This window comes from Salvelinus alpinus, chromosome 4 (assembly GCF_045679555.1).
Source record: "Salvelinus alpinus chromosome 4, SLU_Salpinus.1, whole genome shotgun sequence".
Classification (NCBI taxonomy): domain Eukaryota; kingdom Metazoa; phylum Chordata; class Actinopteri; order Salmoniformes; family Salmonidae; genus Salvelinus; species Salvelinus alpinus.
Window position 1 is genome coordinate 55,986,187 of NC_092089.1, and position 14,508 is coordinate 56,000,694.

Below are 14,508 nucleotides of genomic sequence, written 5' to 3' on the forward strand. Positions count from 1 at the left end.
AGGTTCCCAATCTACCAACCTCCTAACTAGCTACCAAGAATACATCAGGACATCAATCAAGTTAGAGTAGCTAGCTTGTCTAACTATCTTAACTGGCATGCCTGCTGGCAAGGTTGGTAGACTTTCTAAAAGCAACCAATTACTAAATGTACTGAATAAGACTCACATTCCTTTCCATCTTTTACCCAGATTTGAACAGAGATGCAGAGAAGCATATTTAGTTTATTTTACAAAATTATCACCAGTCAGGAGGATACAGACAGCTCAAGAGCTGTGCCTAAGATATGCAGAAAAATAAACATATATTTTTTAATTAAGCATAAAGATTATGCCTCAGATTGCAAGAAAAAAAGCTGTTTCAGGTGTTTGAAAAATGCTAAATTCTCCAATTTATAGATGTGGGGCAAGCACCCATCCAGACCACCCCCTTCAGATTTTTGGGCGCATGACAACCTGGTCTGGGAATTAATAGAATACCCTCATTGTATCATCCATAAATAAACTGTAGCCTAGTGAAGTGACTTCATGTTTACAACATCCTGAGTTGGAGGCGCGCCGGAGAGGACAGGGGAACTGAAAGTATAGCTGTCCCGTCAATTTATATGCTCCCATGACTTGCTATCAGCAGAAGTGCATGTGAGTCCTGTGCGTCTGGAAAGATGGATAAGTTCAAAACGGTTCTTAAAATTGTTCAGAAACAGCAGACTAGTCTCGGGTTTGGTTTAGTTGCGTTGTTAACTGCAGGCGGGGAACAGATATTTTCGTCAGTGGTGTTCAAATGTCCTTGCAGCGGCTGGAACTTTTCCTACGGCATGGTGTTTCTCTTAGTGCCTGCTCTGGCACTGTTGGTGTTAGGTTACATCATGAGCAATAAAACATGGAAATTGTTTACAGGTTTGTGTTTACGCAAATCCAAATTTTGTCATTTTAAATATGTTTGCTCCTGTGGGGTGGTCTTCTTTCAGATCACCACGACAGCAGTAGTTGCACCTGTCAGTTGGATTGCAGTCGCTTTGCTCAATGGCAATTACTTTGAATGCGCCATGACTGGCGTCAATGCAACGGTTTTCACAAACCACCTTTGCGATGGAAAGAGTCCGCAGTGCCAGAGTGAACTTTATAAATTCCCCTGCGGGAGAGCCAACCACGTGCCCCAATCCGAAAGCAATGATGTGCTGGCAACCATCCGCGCTGAGTCGCAGGTGAGATAATATTCACACTAATAGAACCAAGTTATGGTTTGAATTATATATTTTTATCATATCTTCTTCGCCCCATTTTACTCGCTTCAATATGTTTTAGTGGGCTATCCTTGTTTTTGTCGACGGTCTGTTGGAGTGTAGGTGATTAGACTGACATATTTCTGCTAACGGTAATTGACACCGCTGGATGTGTTCTGACAGCTAAGGGAATTGTAATATATTTAAAACTGAGTCTCTGACATTATGAAGTACACATTTAGCTTTGAAGGCATTTGTTGCATCGCATTTCATTTGAAAATGCCAACATTAAAATGCCCCAAAGCAGAAGTGCCTCAAAGCATAGGCTACTTCCATTGTTATAAAATAGCAGTTATTCTTCGGTCTGACTCAGTTCCTGTATGACTTGTTGTCATTAATGTACACAACTTCCCAGTGTTTCCCCTATATTAATTTAGCAGTGACAGGCAGCCGCTGCTAAAGTGTGGCTGCCGCTCCCAAAAATATTATGTTTTTGGGGGGATGGTAAAACGTTTCAGTATAAATTTAAAAGTATAAAACCAGATATAAAGTATGTAGAAAAGATAAGGCAGCCCCCATTGATTTTGATAGAATGTTGGAGTCACTCAAATAGCATAAGAACACGGCACAAGCTCCATTACAAAATGTGTACAATTGCAGGAAATAAGCTTTAAAACAGCAAAATTGTTTCTCTGTGGCCAAGAGGAGGGCCTCTAAAATGTATGGTAGGAGATCGCACCATTGGCCACACCTACTCCCCCCTATGCTAACTTTGCCACCGCTGCTGATAAAAATCCTAAGGGAAACACTGCTTCCAATGTGAAGAGGTGATGGAGGAATTGCTGACCAACACACACCTCTGAAAAGAATCTACCGTTCCATATACAGTATGCTTCCCTAATACATTCTCCTGCTACCAGCTATTTTTATAGATATGGTTTGAGTTTGAGCAGTACAGTATACTGTATTATAACTGTGACATTAACTCAGGCATTCCAGGTAAGGGGTTAAGCAGAATAGTTGAATATTGTGTTGAATGTATTGGTTTTGATTTCAGATCCTGGGTTGGCTACTGATTGCCTCCATCATGGTCTTCAACCTCCTACTTACCTGTGTTGCCCGGTGTAACTCCCCAGTCAGCTACCTGCAGCTGAAGTTCTGGAGGGTCTATGCCCAGCGGGAGAGCGACCTGCTGGAAAACTACACGGCAGATCACGCCGAAAAGCTTGCAGAGAGGAACCTGAAGAGCTTCTTCCAGCAGACGCCTCCAGAGCCTGTCACGACCCCATCTAACCAGGCCTGGGAGAAGATCTCGTCCCTCTACAGGTTCAGCACCAGAGACCACTACTACAGCATCCTGCACAAGTACGTGGAGAAGTGCCATGACCCTGCAGAGGCCAGGGACCACAGGATGTCATCTGTCAGGTCAGACGGTCCAGACACTGCTAATCCAGCCGTGCTCGCCTTTGTGGATGAGGGCAAGATGATGCTGTGAATGGGCATTCATATGATCATAGGAACAGCATCACTATCATGACCCTATCTGTAACCATCCTTATTTTTATCATCAAAGTCATGACTCATTATAGAGGATTGTTGTCAGCATTCTAATCTTCGTCATCATCATCATCATTATTGCTGTGCATCAGGGGATTTCTCAGTAGAAAGACCAATTACAACTGATTAACCACTCTCAGGTCTTCACTTGAATAACAATACTTCCCAATTTTATATTGTTACTTGAAAGTTCACTCACTGTATCACGAGTGCTGCTTGCAGCTTTTTATTTGAAATTCTATGCTCAGAAAGGATTTTTTATTTTTTATTTATAGTTTATCATACTTTCTTTCTCTTTCTCTTCTACTTTTCTTTTCTCTTTAGTATTTTTATGCTCCTCAGACTTGACCTACATACAGGTGGTCTGTGGTATTAAACAGGAAATGCATGGTCTGGTTCTATGAAATGGGGCGGCAGGTAGCCTAGTGGTTAGAGTGTTGGGGCAGTAACTGAAAGGTTGCTAGATCGAATCTCCAAGCTGACAAGGTAAAAATCTGTAGTTCTGCCCCTGAACAAGGCAGTTAACCCACTGTTCCTAGGCCGTCATTGTAAATACAAATTTGTTCTTAACTGACTTGCCTAGTTAAATAAAAAAGAAGGAGCATATTTACTTCCTGTTAGCTAGTGCACTGCAAAATACTTTCAAGTAAATGCCTGTTACCAGTGTACATGTAGCATCTTTATGACAGTAACCTACAAGAATATTTAGTTGGACCTTACAAGCTTGGTCTCCAAAGTATTTCTGCGTTATTGTTATTTATATTATTGCACTGTAGACCGACCATTGCCACACGTGAACTGCGATGAACATCAGCTCTGAATTGAATAATAACTTAGCGAAATTGTTAGATTCGTATCTCTGTGTAAAGCTTAAGTAGTACTAGTCAGAGATTGTCAGTATTTCTGTTACATATATTTGACATCCAGATTTCAGTTACTTTTAATATATATATTTTTAATTTTAACAAGGTACTTCAGAGAATGGTATTTTGTATTTTCAAAATACTACAAATACTTTTCTCCAAAAAATGTATAGTGGTTCACAGTTTTGTGGCCCAATATTAGGCCAAATTTGCTGCATCGGTATCAGAAGTCTTATGGTACTATCGTGTGAGGCCATGGAAGGTGTTGTTGGATGAGTGGAGGAGCATGAAAGTATGCACTTTAAGTATGAGGATAATGCAGCAATTTGGTCCAAAAGGGGAAAGTAAACTTGTCTTTGAAAGGGAACACGCTATGTTATTGCCACAATGTCACTGCACTCACTGTCATTCGGGAAGTGAGTCCTGTGCCTCAACTTTCTTTCAAACACCTTTTCACCTCCACCTGCACTTCTGGTTACGTCACGCTCACAGTATCTCATTTCTGACACCAATGCAAACGAATTTGAGGTAACAGGGGGCCACAAAGCTCTGAAGACTAACATATACATTGATACATTTGTCATTAGGGTATTTTTTTAAATTTTGTAACAAGATACATTTTGATTTAGTACATTAGGTACTTGATGTGGCTAGTACAGCCCTGTTAAAAGCTTCTCTGTGGGAGAAATCAATGCACTCAGAGCCTTTTAGGGTGAGGAGATTATAGCTTCATCCTGTGGGCGTAGAGCGTAGAAACTCATCACAGCCTTCTATAGGAAATGGGAGAGGAAACTCTTCTGTTTACCAACCACTGACTCAGAACACGTGTTTGATCTGCCCATTTCTCCTTTTTCTGAAAAAATGGTAGGTCTGTGTAGATGTCTAATGTAATGTCTAGCTAGCTAAATGATTGTCTATAAAACTGTGCCCTGTGTTATATTTTTGGGGTATGCATGATATGCATCTGCGTGAGGTTCCATAGCTCATTATTAACATTATTGTTGATTTCCATTTAATTTTGCAACTACTAATGAATGCAGTGCAGCCTTGGTGCCGAAATACCACATTGCTTCGTGTGTGTGTGTGTGTGTGTGTGTGTGTGTGTGTGTGTGTGTGTGTGTGTGTGTGTGTGTGTGTGTGTGTGTGTGTGTGTGTGTGTGTGTGTGTGTGTGTGTGTGTGTGTGTGTTTATGTGTTTATGTGTGTGCGCGTTTATGCATGTAAGAGAAAGGGGAAAAGAAAGAGAGGGCGAGAGAGAGAGAGAGAGAGCAAAGGGTGATTTCATATACTGTATAATGTTGTATCTGGCTCAAGCTGTATGGGAATTTAATACAGATAATAAATTGTGTTGCTGAAATCACTGTGCTGCTCAAATAACTATTGAAATAAATCTGGTTAAAGTGAAGTTAATGTTAATGTTTTTTTGAAAGACTGCATGACCCCGTGGCTGCTTGTCATATGACATCACTCTGAGAGGACAACGGCAGCTGCATGGTCTGAAGTACAAAAACAGATCAGCAGGATCTCAGCCAGTTCAGTCACTGCTATTTTATTACCTACGCATAGGAAAGGAGGGGGAGTGACAGAGAAGGACATTTAGAAGGAAGAAATAAGAATCAGGGTGGGGTTTGAGAGTTGGAGAATGCAGACAATCTCATTGGATTAAGTGGGTGGACAAGGGTGGGAAACAGAGATAAAGTGAGGAAAAGAGGGAGGAGTTGGTGAGGAGGAAAAGTGAAAGAGAAAGAACAGGAAGGAGGGAAAGGGAGGGGCAGAAATAGGCTCAGAAGAACTTCAGTGTGTTTGTCTTCGGCTTAAACAGCACAGGGAGTGGAGTGAGTGTTGGAGACGCAACCGTTGCGTCTAAACTATTTCACCGCTGTATTTTTCCTCTTCTAATTCTCCATTCTCTTTGCGTTATTTTGGTTTTTGCGGAGCGTGCGTGACAAACCCCTTGTCGACACCATGGATAACTTCCAGACCGTCCTGCGCTTTTTCATGAACCAGAAGGCCACCATTGGCTACAGCTTCATGGCCCTCCTGACCATCGGGGGAGAGCGGATCTTCTCCATGGTCTCATTCCAGTGCCCCTGCAACCACGACCAGAACTTTGCATACGGCCTGACCTTCCTGTTGGGCCCAGGCCTGGTGCTTCTGGTGCTGGGTCTTTTCTTCAGCAGCAAGCTGTGGCGCCTCTACACTGGCTGTTGCCTAAACCCCATTAAGCTATGCCCCAGGGGCAACTGTTTCACCTGCCTCAAAGTGTTTGTCAAAATCTTCTCCGGTGCCTGTGTGGCCCCTATCATGTGGCTGTGTGTGGCACTGTTGAACGGGACCTTCTACGAGTGTGCCGTCAGCGGGCTGGATGATAACCTGGTGGTGGATCTGTTCTGTAAAAACAAGACCTTGATGTGCCGGGAGGAGTTGGCCCGCGTGCCCTGCAGCAAGTCCAAGCTGCCCAGTGACGAGAACATGGAACTGTTGCTCATGTTCCGGGCTCAGTCACAGGTGAGTGCAAGCAGCAGTCAGACCCTGTTTGTGACTTTTGTACGGTGGAATGTCATATTTTTCACTGTCAATGGGTTATTAGTACAGCTGCAAATGCTGGTACGAGTCAGACCAAAATGAAGGTGTAATTCATTGATTTATTTTACCGTTTGTAATTCAATTGACAGTAAAGCAACCGTATTGAATATGTTTGTTATTAACAAGTATTATTGTTGGCATTGTTTGTTCATTTTATGTGAGCATAAGTTTTGGATCATGTCTGTACATCCCCAGATACTAGGCTGGTGTATTATCATCATTTCAGCCGTACTAGGGCTCTTCGGGACCTGCTACACAAACTGCCGCTCGAAGGTCAGCTACCTGCAGCTCACCTTCTGGAAGCGCTACGTAGAAAAGGAGAAGGAGCAGTTTGACACATTCGCTATGGAGTATGCATCCAAGCTGGCCGAGAGGAACCTAAAGAGCTTCTTTGAGAACCGTGACCCGGAAATATTCCCATTCCCCAACCACAAGGCCTGGGAGGAGATCTCTGCCCTCTACACCTTCTCCAAGAGTGAGCAGTACTACAGCACCCTGCAGAGGTATGTGGAGCGTGATGACCGAGACTACAGCCCTGAGAAAAGACCAGTCATGGACCTGGAGCACGGCATAGAGATGAGCTGAAAGAGGGGCGGACAATGGCAGAGTATGAATTACAGTATATCCTATTTGTTTTACCTTTTGTAAATGACATGCAGTAAATACAATAGATTTAACTCACAGACTGAGAAGAAGCGTTGTTGACTGCATTTCCCCCAAAGCACTGACATCTACACAGAGCACCATTCAGAAAGTTATTACCAGTGACACAGCAGTGATTACCAAAGAATGCAGCCATTGCAGAAGTGGTGAAACAGTAGGGCTTCTTGTCTGCTGGAACCCACAGTTCGTGAATGGTCATGAACACTAGCTGATGCAATGTCCCTGTCATAACAAACACTTTGATTTGACAAAGTCTCCTCTACCTCTATTTGACATGCCTTTTGAAGCATTTCATTCACTTTACTGGTACATAATGGTAGGAGAGCTATTGTAATTGTATAGTTTCAATAGGGAATTTTGCGTGTAATATTGCGCCACAATATGAATGCTACATGAATGACAGAGTTGTAACATGCAATTTGCTTGAAATGTTTACACAACTCAATGTTTACATTATTATGACAACTTGAGCACCACCTTAAAGTGTCTTTCTATGGCAGTACAAGCGAAGCAGCTCACTTGATATGTTATGTTCATTTGGGGATAACTCTGCCATTACTACCGTCCTGTTCAATTATTAATGTCAATAGTAGTCAATAACTCACACATTAAGAGGTAATAAATCATGTATGACATACGGGATATTCTCACTGGATTCTACAAAAATATTTGTGGAACCTGTTTATTTTTTTCTTCTTCTTCTCCTTTCTAACATCTGTAAAATCCCTACCATGTAATGTGTAAGCACTAAATGAACCTGTTCATAGAACATTATTTGGACATGTTGCATTATTTCTGATAAAAACATTTTAGGGTGTTGAGTTTGTGTGTAGAAACTGTCCATGACTTGTTCCACATTTTGTTCTGTTACAGTCTGAATTACAAATGGATTCAATTGATTTTGTTTCTCACCCGTCTACACACAATACCCCATAATGACAACATGCTTTTAGAAATGTTTGCAAATGTATTGAAAATGTAATACAGAAATATCTCATTTGCATACAGTACCAGTCTCAAGTTTGGACACCTACTCATTCAAGGGTTTTTCTTTATTTTTACTATTTTCTACATTGTTGAATAATAGTGAAGACATCAAAACTATGAAATAACACATATGGAATCATGTAGTAACCAAAAAAGTGTTAAACAAATCAAAATATATTTTATATTTGAGATTCTTCAAAGTAACCACCCTTTGCCTTGATGACAGCTTTGCACAGTTGGCATTCTCTCAACCAGCTTCATGAGGAATGCAACAGTCTTGATGGAGTTCCCACATATGCTGAGCACTTGTTGGCTGCTTTTCCTTCACTCTGCAGTCCAACTCATCCCAAACCATCTCAATTGGGTTGAGGTTGGGTGATTGTGGAGGCCAGGTCATCTGATGCAGCACTCCATCACTCTATTTCTTGGTCAAATAGCCCTTACACAGCCTGGAGGTGCATGTTGGGTCATTGTCCTGTTGAAAAACAAATGATAGTGCCACTAAGCGCAAACCAGATGGGGTGGCGTATCGCTGCAGAATGCTATGCTAGCCATGCTGGTTAAGTGTGCCTTGAATTCTAAATAAATCACTGACGGTGTCACCAGCAAAGCACTCCCACACCATCATATAACCTTTTCCATGCTTAACGGTGGGAACCACACATGCAGAGATCATCCGTTCACCTACTCTGCGTCTCAGAAAGACACGGCGATTGGAACCAAAAATCTCAAATTTGGATACAACTGTGAAAAAGCATTAGAGTCAACACGGGCCGTTATCCTTGTGGAACAGACAGATTTCCACCGGTCTAATGTCCATTACTCGTGTTTCTTGGCCCAAGCAAGTCTCTTCTTATTATTGGTGTCCTTTAGTAGTGGTTTCTTTGCAGCAATTCGACCATGAAGGCCTGATTCACGCAGTCTCCTCTGAACAGTTGATGTTCAGATGTGTCTGTTATTTGAACTCTTTAAAGCATTTATTTTGGCTGCAATCTGAGGTGCAATTATTTCTAATTAACTTATCCTCTGCAGCAGAGGTTTCTCTGGGACTTCCGTTCCTGTGGTGGTCCTCAGGAGAGCCAGTTTCATCATAGCGCTTGATGGTTTTTGCGACTGCGCTTGATGAAACTTTCAAAGTTCTTGAATTTACCTCATGAAGCTGGTTGAGAGAATGCCAAGAGTGTGCAAAACTGTCATCAAGCAAAGGGTGGCTACTTTGAAGAATATAAAATATAAAATAGATTTTGATTTGTTTAACACTTTTTTGGTTACTACTTGATTCCATATGTATTATGTCATAGTTTTGATGTCTTCACTATTATCGTGCGTTGTACAAAATAGTAAAAATAAAGAAAAACCCTTTAATGAGTAGGTGTGTCCAAACTTTTGACTGGTACTGTAAATATTCACACCCCTGAGTCTCTAAGAGATTTCCACACCTGGATTGTGCATAATTTGCCCATTATTATTTTCAAAAGCTGGTTTCTGATCATTGCTAGACAACCATTTTCAGATCTTGCCATAGATTTTGAAGTAGATTTAAAACTGTAACTTGGCGACTCAGGAACATTCACTGTCTTCTTGGTAAGCAAGTGTAGATTTGGCCTTGTGTTTTAGGTTATTGTCCTGCTAAAAGCTGAATTCATCTCCCAGTGTCTGGTGGAAAGCAGACTGAACTAGGTTTCCCTCTAGGATTTTGCCTGTGCTTAACTAACTTAACTTTCATTTCTATCCTGAAAAACTCCCTAATCCTTAACAATTACAAGCATACCCATAACATGATGCAGTCACCACTATGCTTGAAAATATTGAGAGTGGTACTCAGTAATGCGTTGTATTGGATTTTCCCCAAACATAACACTTTGTATTCTTGACAAAAATTGAATTGCTTTGACACATTTGTTGCAGTTTTGGAATATTTTTTATTTTGTAGAGGCTTCCTTTTTTTTACTCTTGTCAATTAGGTTAGTATTGTGGAGTAAGTACAATGTTGTTGACAGTGGCGTGCCGTGGGCCTGTGGCCTAGGCCTTCAGTGAGGTACTACACAGTCCCACCCGAATTAATCCACCTCTTATTACCATCATTATGCCATGGCTCTAGACACTATACATTTAGACAGAAACGCAGTATAACCAGGCGTTGCGTCACCTTGAAATTGACAAATTGACATTTTTGGGTAAACAGTGTTTAACAGACAACTCAAGTTTGCAAAGCCAGTGTGGCTCCAAACACCAAATCGATCACTTGCAAATAATAGGCATTCCCAGCAGTACAGTTTGCAGTGCTTCTCGGAGCCTGTGAGCCATTGACAGCGCTCATAGTTGAAACTTTGAAAGTGGCGAGCGAACGAACCCCTTTCCCGCCTGTGACAGGCTTTGTGGCGTCGGGCGACCTCTCCTTACAATGTCTAACTTTTCTTGAAAAGTTCGTCTTGAGAATGGCGTTATAATTATATCCTCGACCAAATCGATATCTTCTCCTCCTTCCGCCATTGTGGGTTGAAAAAACAGCTTAGTAGAACGCGAATTAATTCGTTTATCAAATTCAGTTTCCTAGATCTGCATAGACCTGCCCATAGGACCTGCCTCTCAATATTGGTAATCCAATCAAAAGACGTGGACGCACTACGCCTGCTAGCTGGCTCCTGTGTAACACTGGAGCCAGCCAGCAGGCGTACAATAGCCAACTCTAAAGCTGATTGGTTGACACAAAATTTTAATTTCCATTCACTTTAAGCTACAAGCGCCCGCACTGTTGATTCTGAAGGCCTGAGGGCAGATTTTAGACCCCTGGCAACACATGATGGCTGAATATGATTGGATAAAAGATCTAACATAAAGACCAGCCCTCCAAATCTCAACCTGGGGCTGGAAGCAGTGCAACCAAGAGGAAAGCTATGAAATGAAGAGTATAACTCTTACTCTGGGGAATAATTTAATACATATTTGTGGGAAAATATATTTAAAAAAAAATTATATTCTGATGATGTTTAGGCCAGCAGAGAAGGCCTTGCAGGCCCTGACGGCCCACCACTGGTTGTTGATCCATCCTCAGTTTTCTTCTATCACAGCCATTAAACTGTAACTGTTTTAAAGTCAGCATTGGCCTCATGGTGAAATCCCTGAGCGGTTTCCTTCCTTTCCAGTAACTGAGTTATGAATTACGCCTTTATCTTTGTAGTAACTGCGTGCATTTATACACCATCCAAAGTGTAATTAATTACTTCCCCATGCTTAAAGGCATATTTATTGTCTGTTTTTTTTTAACCATCTACCAATAGGTGCCCTTCTTTGCGAGGCATTGGAAAACCTCCTTGGTCTTTGTGGTTGAATCTTTGTTTGAAATTCACTGCTCAACTGACGGACCTTACAGATAATTGTATGTGTGGGGTACAGAGATGTGGTAGTCATTAAAAAGTCATGTTAAACACAATTATTGCACACAGATTCAGTCCATGCAACTTATTATGTGACTTGTTAAGTAAATTTTTACTCCTGAACTTATTTAGGTTTGCAATAACAAAAGGGTTGAATAATTATTGACTCAAGATATTTCAGCTTTTCATTTTTAATTGATTTGTAAAAATAAAAACATAATTCCACTTTGACGTGTGTAGGCCAGTGACAAAAAAAACGACAAATCAAAGTTTATTTGTCACGTGCGCCGAATACAACAGCTGTAGATGTTACAGTGAAATGCTTACTTACAGGCTCTAACCAATAGTGCAAAAAAGGTGTTAGGTGAACAATAGGTAAGTAAAGAAATAAAAACAACAGTAAAAAGACAGGCTATATACAGTAGCGAGGCTATAAAAGTAGCCAGGCTACATACAGACACCGGTTAGTCAGGCTGATTGAGGTAGTACGTACATGTAGATATGGTTAAAGTGACTATGCATATACTGTATGATGAACAGAGAGTAGCAGTAGCGTAAAAGAGGGGTTGGCGGGTGGTGGGTGGCGGGACACAATGCAGATAGCCCGGTTAGCCAATGTGCGGGAGTACTGGTTGGTCGACTCAATTGAGGTAGTATGTACATGAATGTATAGTTAAAGTGACTATGCATATATGATAAACAGAGTAGCAGCAGAGTAAAAAGAGGGGTTGGGGGGGCACACAATGCAAATAGTCCGGGTAGCCATTTGATTACCTGTTCAGGAGTCTTATGGCTTGGGGGTAAAAACTGTTGAGAAGCCTTTTTGTCCTAGACTTGGCACTCCGGTACCGCTTGCCATGCTGTAGTAGAGAGAACAGTCTATGACTGGGGTGGCTGGGGTCCTTGACAATTTTTAGGGCCTTCCTCTGACACTGCCTGGTGTGGAGGTCTTGGATGGCAGGCAGCTTAGCCCCAGATGTACTGGGCCGTACGCACTACCCTCTGTAGTGCCTTGCGGTCAGAGCCAATTGCCGTACCAGGCAGTGATGCAACCAGTCAGGATGCTCTCGATGTTGCAGCTGTAGAACCTTTTGAGGATCTCAGGACCCATGCCAAATCTTTTTAGTTACCTGAGGGGGAATAGGCTTTGTCGTGCCCTCTTCACGACTGTCTTGGTGTGTTAGGACCATTCTAGTTTGCTGTTGATGTGGACACCAAGGAACCTGAAGCTCTCGTTGGGCGCCTGTAAAACTGCTGCCATTTCTTCCGGCGCCATTTTAAATTCAGGTTGTAACCCAACAAAATGTGGAAAAAGCAAAGGTGTGAATACTCTCTGAGACACTGTAGGTGTACGTGTTTAGACCTGCCTTCTCAGACAACCGAGGGCCTCAGGCACCAAGTGCCTCTCATCTCAGCTCTCTATACGTCATGGATAACTTCCATAACTTCCATAACCTTTGACTGCTTTGTTTCCTCAGTCTTGGAAGGTCAGAAAGCTACTTTATAAAAAAAAACTGAAAAGTAGCTATACACAGTGTACAAAACATTAAGGACACCTTCCTAATATTGAGTTGTACCTGCCCCTTTTGCCCTCAGAACAGTCTCAATTAGGGCATGGACTCTACAAGGTGTCGCAAGCGTTCCACAAGGATAACGGCCCGTGTTGACTCTAATGCTTTCCCACAGTTGTATCAAGTTGGCTGGATGTCCTTTGGGGGGGTGGACCATTCTTGATATACACAGGAAACTGTTGAGCATGAAAATCCCAGCAGCATTGCATTTCTTGACACAAACCAGTGTGCCTGGCACCTATTACCATACCCCGTTCAAAAGCACTTAAATCTTGTGACTTGCCCATTAACTCTCTGAATGACACACGTCTCAATTGTCTCAAGGCTTAAAAATCATTCTTTAACCTGTCTACTCCCCTTCATCTACACTGATTGAAGAGGTTTTACCAAGTGACATCAATAAGAGATCATAGCTTTCAGCTGGATTCACCTGGTCGGTCTAGGTCATGGAAAGAGCAGGTGTCCTTAATGTTTTGTACACTCAGAGTAGCTCTATGGTTCGGTTTTCTTTAATTAAACAGCCATTACAAACTTCGTCTAACTTTAGCCACCACAAGCTAGCAGTCAATGGAAGTGATAAATGGATTGGATCATGTATTTTTTTAATGGCCAAATCAACTGAAATCAACTCCATATTTGGTTTCATGTCGCTTATAAGCAGGTCTCTATATAAAAAAATAAATCCTTAAGTCACAATGCTCCCATCTTAAAAAGGTTAGGAGCATAATATAAAATTCAGGAGCAAAATCGATTGGGATACTTTATAGCCCATATTGGGCCTATATGAATTCCAGCTACTTCTGAAGCACGTGGCCAAGATATTAATATGTAACCCTGTTAAGACATTTGGTTATTACAAAAAGCTAATGTTGATACAAATATCTGTCATTGAAATTACAAAGGCATTTGTGGAATATCAGGTTTGTACGTTGTGTAAAAGCACTATTTTCCTATTGAGTGTAAGTTACCAGGTTGTTAGCTAGAACACTGAACAAGGTGTAGGCCTAAAAAAAATGTTAGCGGCCCACAAGTAATACTCACTGGGTGAAAAGAGTCAATATCAAGGGCTTTCTTTATCTATATATTTCCGAATATCTGACGTTTTATTCAATACCGTATATGGAGTAGACATGCTCCAAATACGCAGATTCTCCAGATTCTCCGTAAGGGGACAGTTTCTACATGCATCCAATCCGGACCTACAAAATCTTCCTGCTACCAGGGAGATATTTGGGGTGAGATACATTCAAGACACGCACCTGATACCCGCTTAGGTGCAAATCTGTCATCAAGGCAAAGAGTGGCTACTTTGAAGAACCTCAGATATAAAATATATTATTATATTATAACACTTTTTTTGGTTACTACATGACTCCATATGTGTTATTTCATAGTTTTGATGTCTTCACTATTATTCTACAATGTCGAAAATATTAAAAATAAAGAAAAACCGTTGAATGAGTAGGTGTATCCAAACTTTTGACTGGTACTGTATATTTTTAAGTTTCATCTTGTAGGTCTGATTGAAAATGTGCTAAATCTGACTTCGAAATGTCCAGCCGCCAAATTATGTTATGTATGATATCGGAGGGAATCCAAAATTATTTGTGAATGAAAGATAAAATTGATTTCATATTTGTCAAATTATTGAGTATGTGCTGAAAACTCAGAAATGCATCAGAAAT

General features: G+C 41.4%; 2 protein-coding genes across 3 annotated transcripts; both read left to right on the forward strand.

The window, feature by feature from the left end:
• The first annotated feature begins 550 nt into the window (after positions 1-550).
• Positions 551-5,044, forward strand: LOC139573989 (calcium homeostasis modulator protein 6-like). Of its 2 annotated transcripts, XM_071398036.1 has the most exons (3): positions 551-636; positions 966-1,202; positions 2,278-5,044. In XM_071398036.1, exons 2-3 carry the CDS (start codon positions 1,044-1,046, stop codon positions 2,713-2,715), a joined length of 597 nt encoding a protein of 198 aa, XP_071254137.1. In that variant the 5' UTR covers positions 551-636; positions 966-1,043; the 3' UTR covers positions 2,716-5,044. The 2 variants fall into 2 exon arrangements, with proteins under 2 accessions (XP_071254137.1, XP_071254135.1); XM_071398034.1 differs by having other exon boundaries at positions 562-1,202.
• A 142-nt stretch (positions 5,045-5,186) lies between these two features.
• LOC139573990 (calcium homeostasis modulator protein 5-like) lies at positions 5,187-11,308 on the forward strand. The gene is made up of 2 exons (XM_071398037.1): positions 5,187-6,147; positions 6,421-11,308. The coding sequence occupies exons 1-2, from the start codon at positions 5,605-5,607 to the stop codon at positions 6,808-6,810; spliced, it is 933 nt and encodes a 310-aa protein (XP_071254138.1). The 5' UTR covers positions 5,187-5,604; the 3' UTR covers positions 6,811-11,308.
• Positions 11,309-14,508: the final 3,200 nt, after the last annotated feature.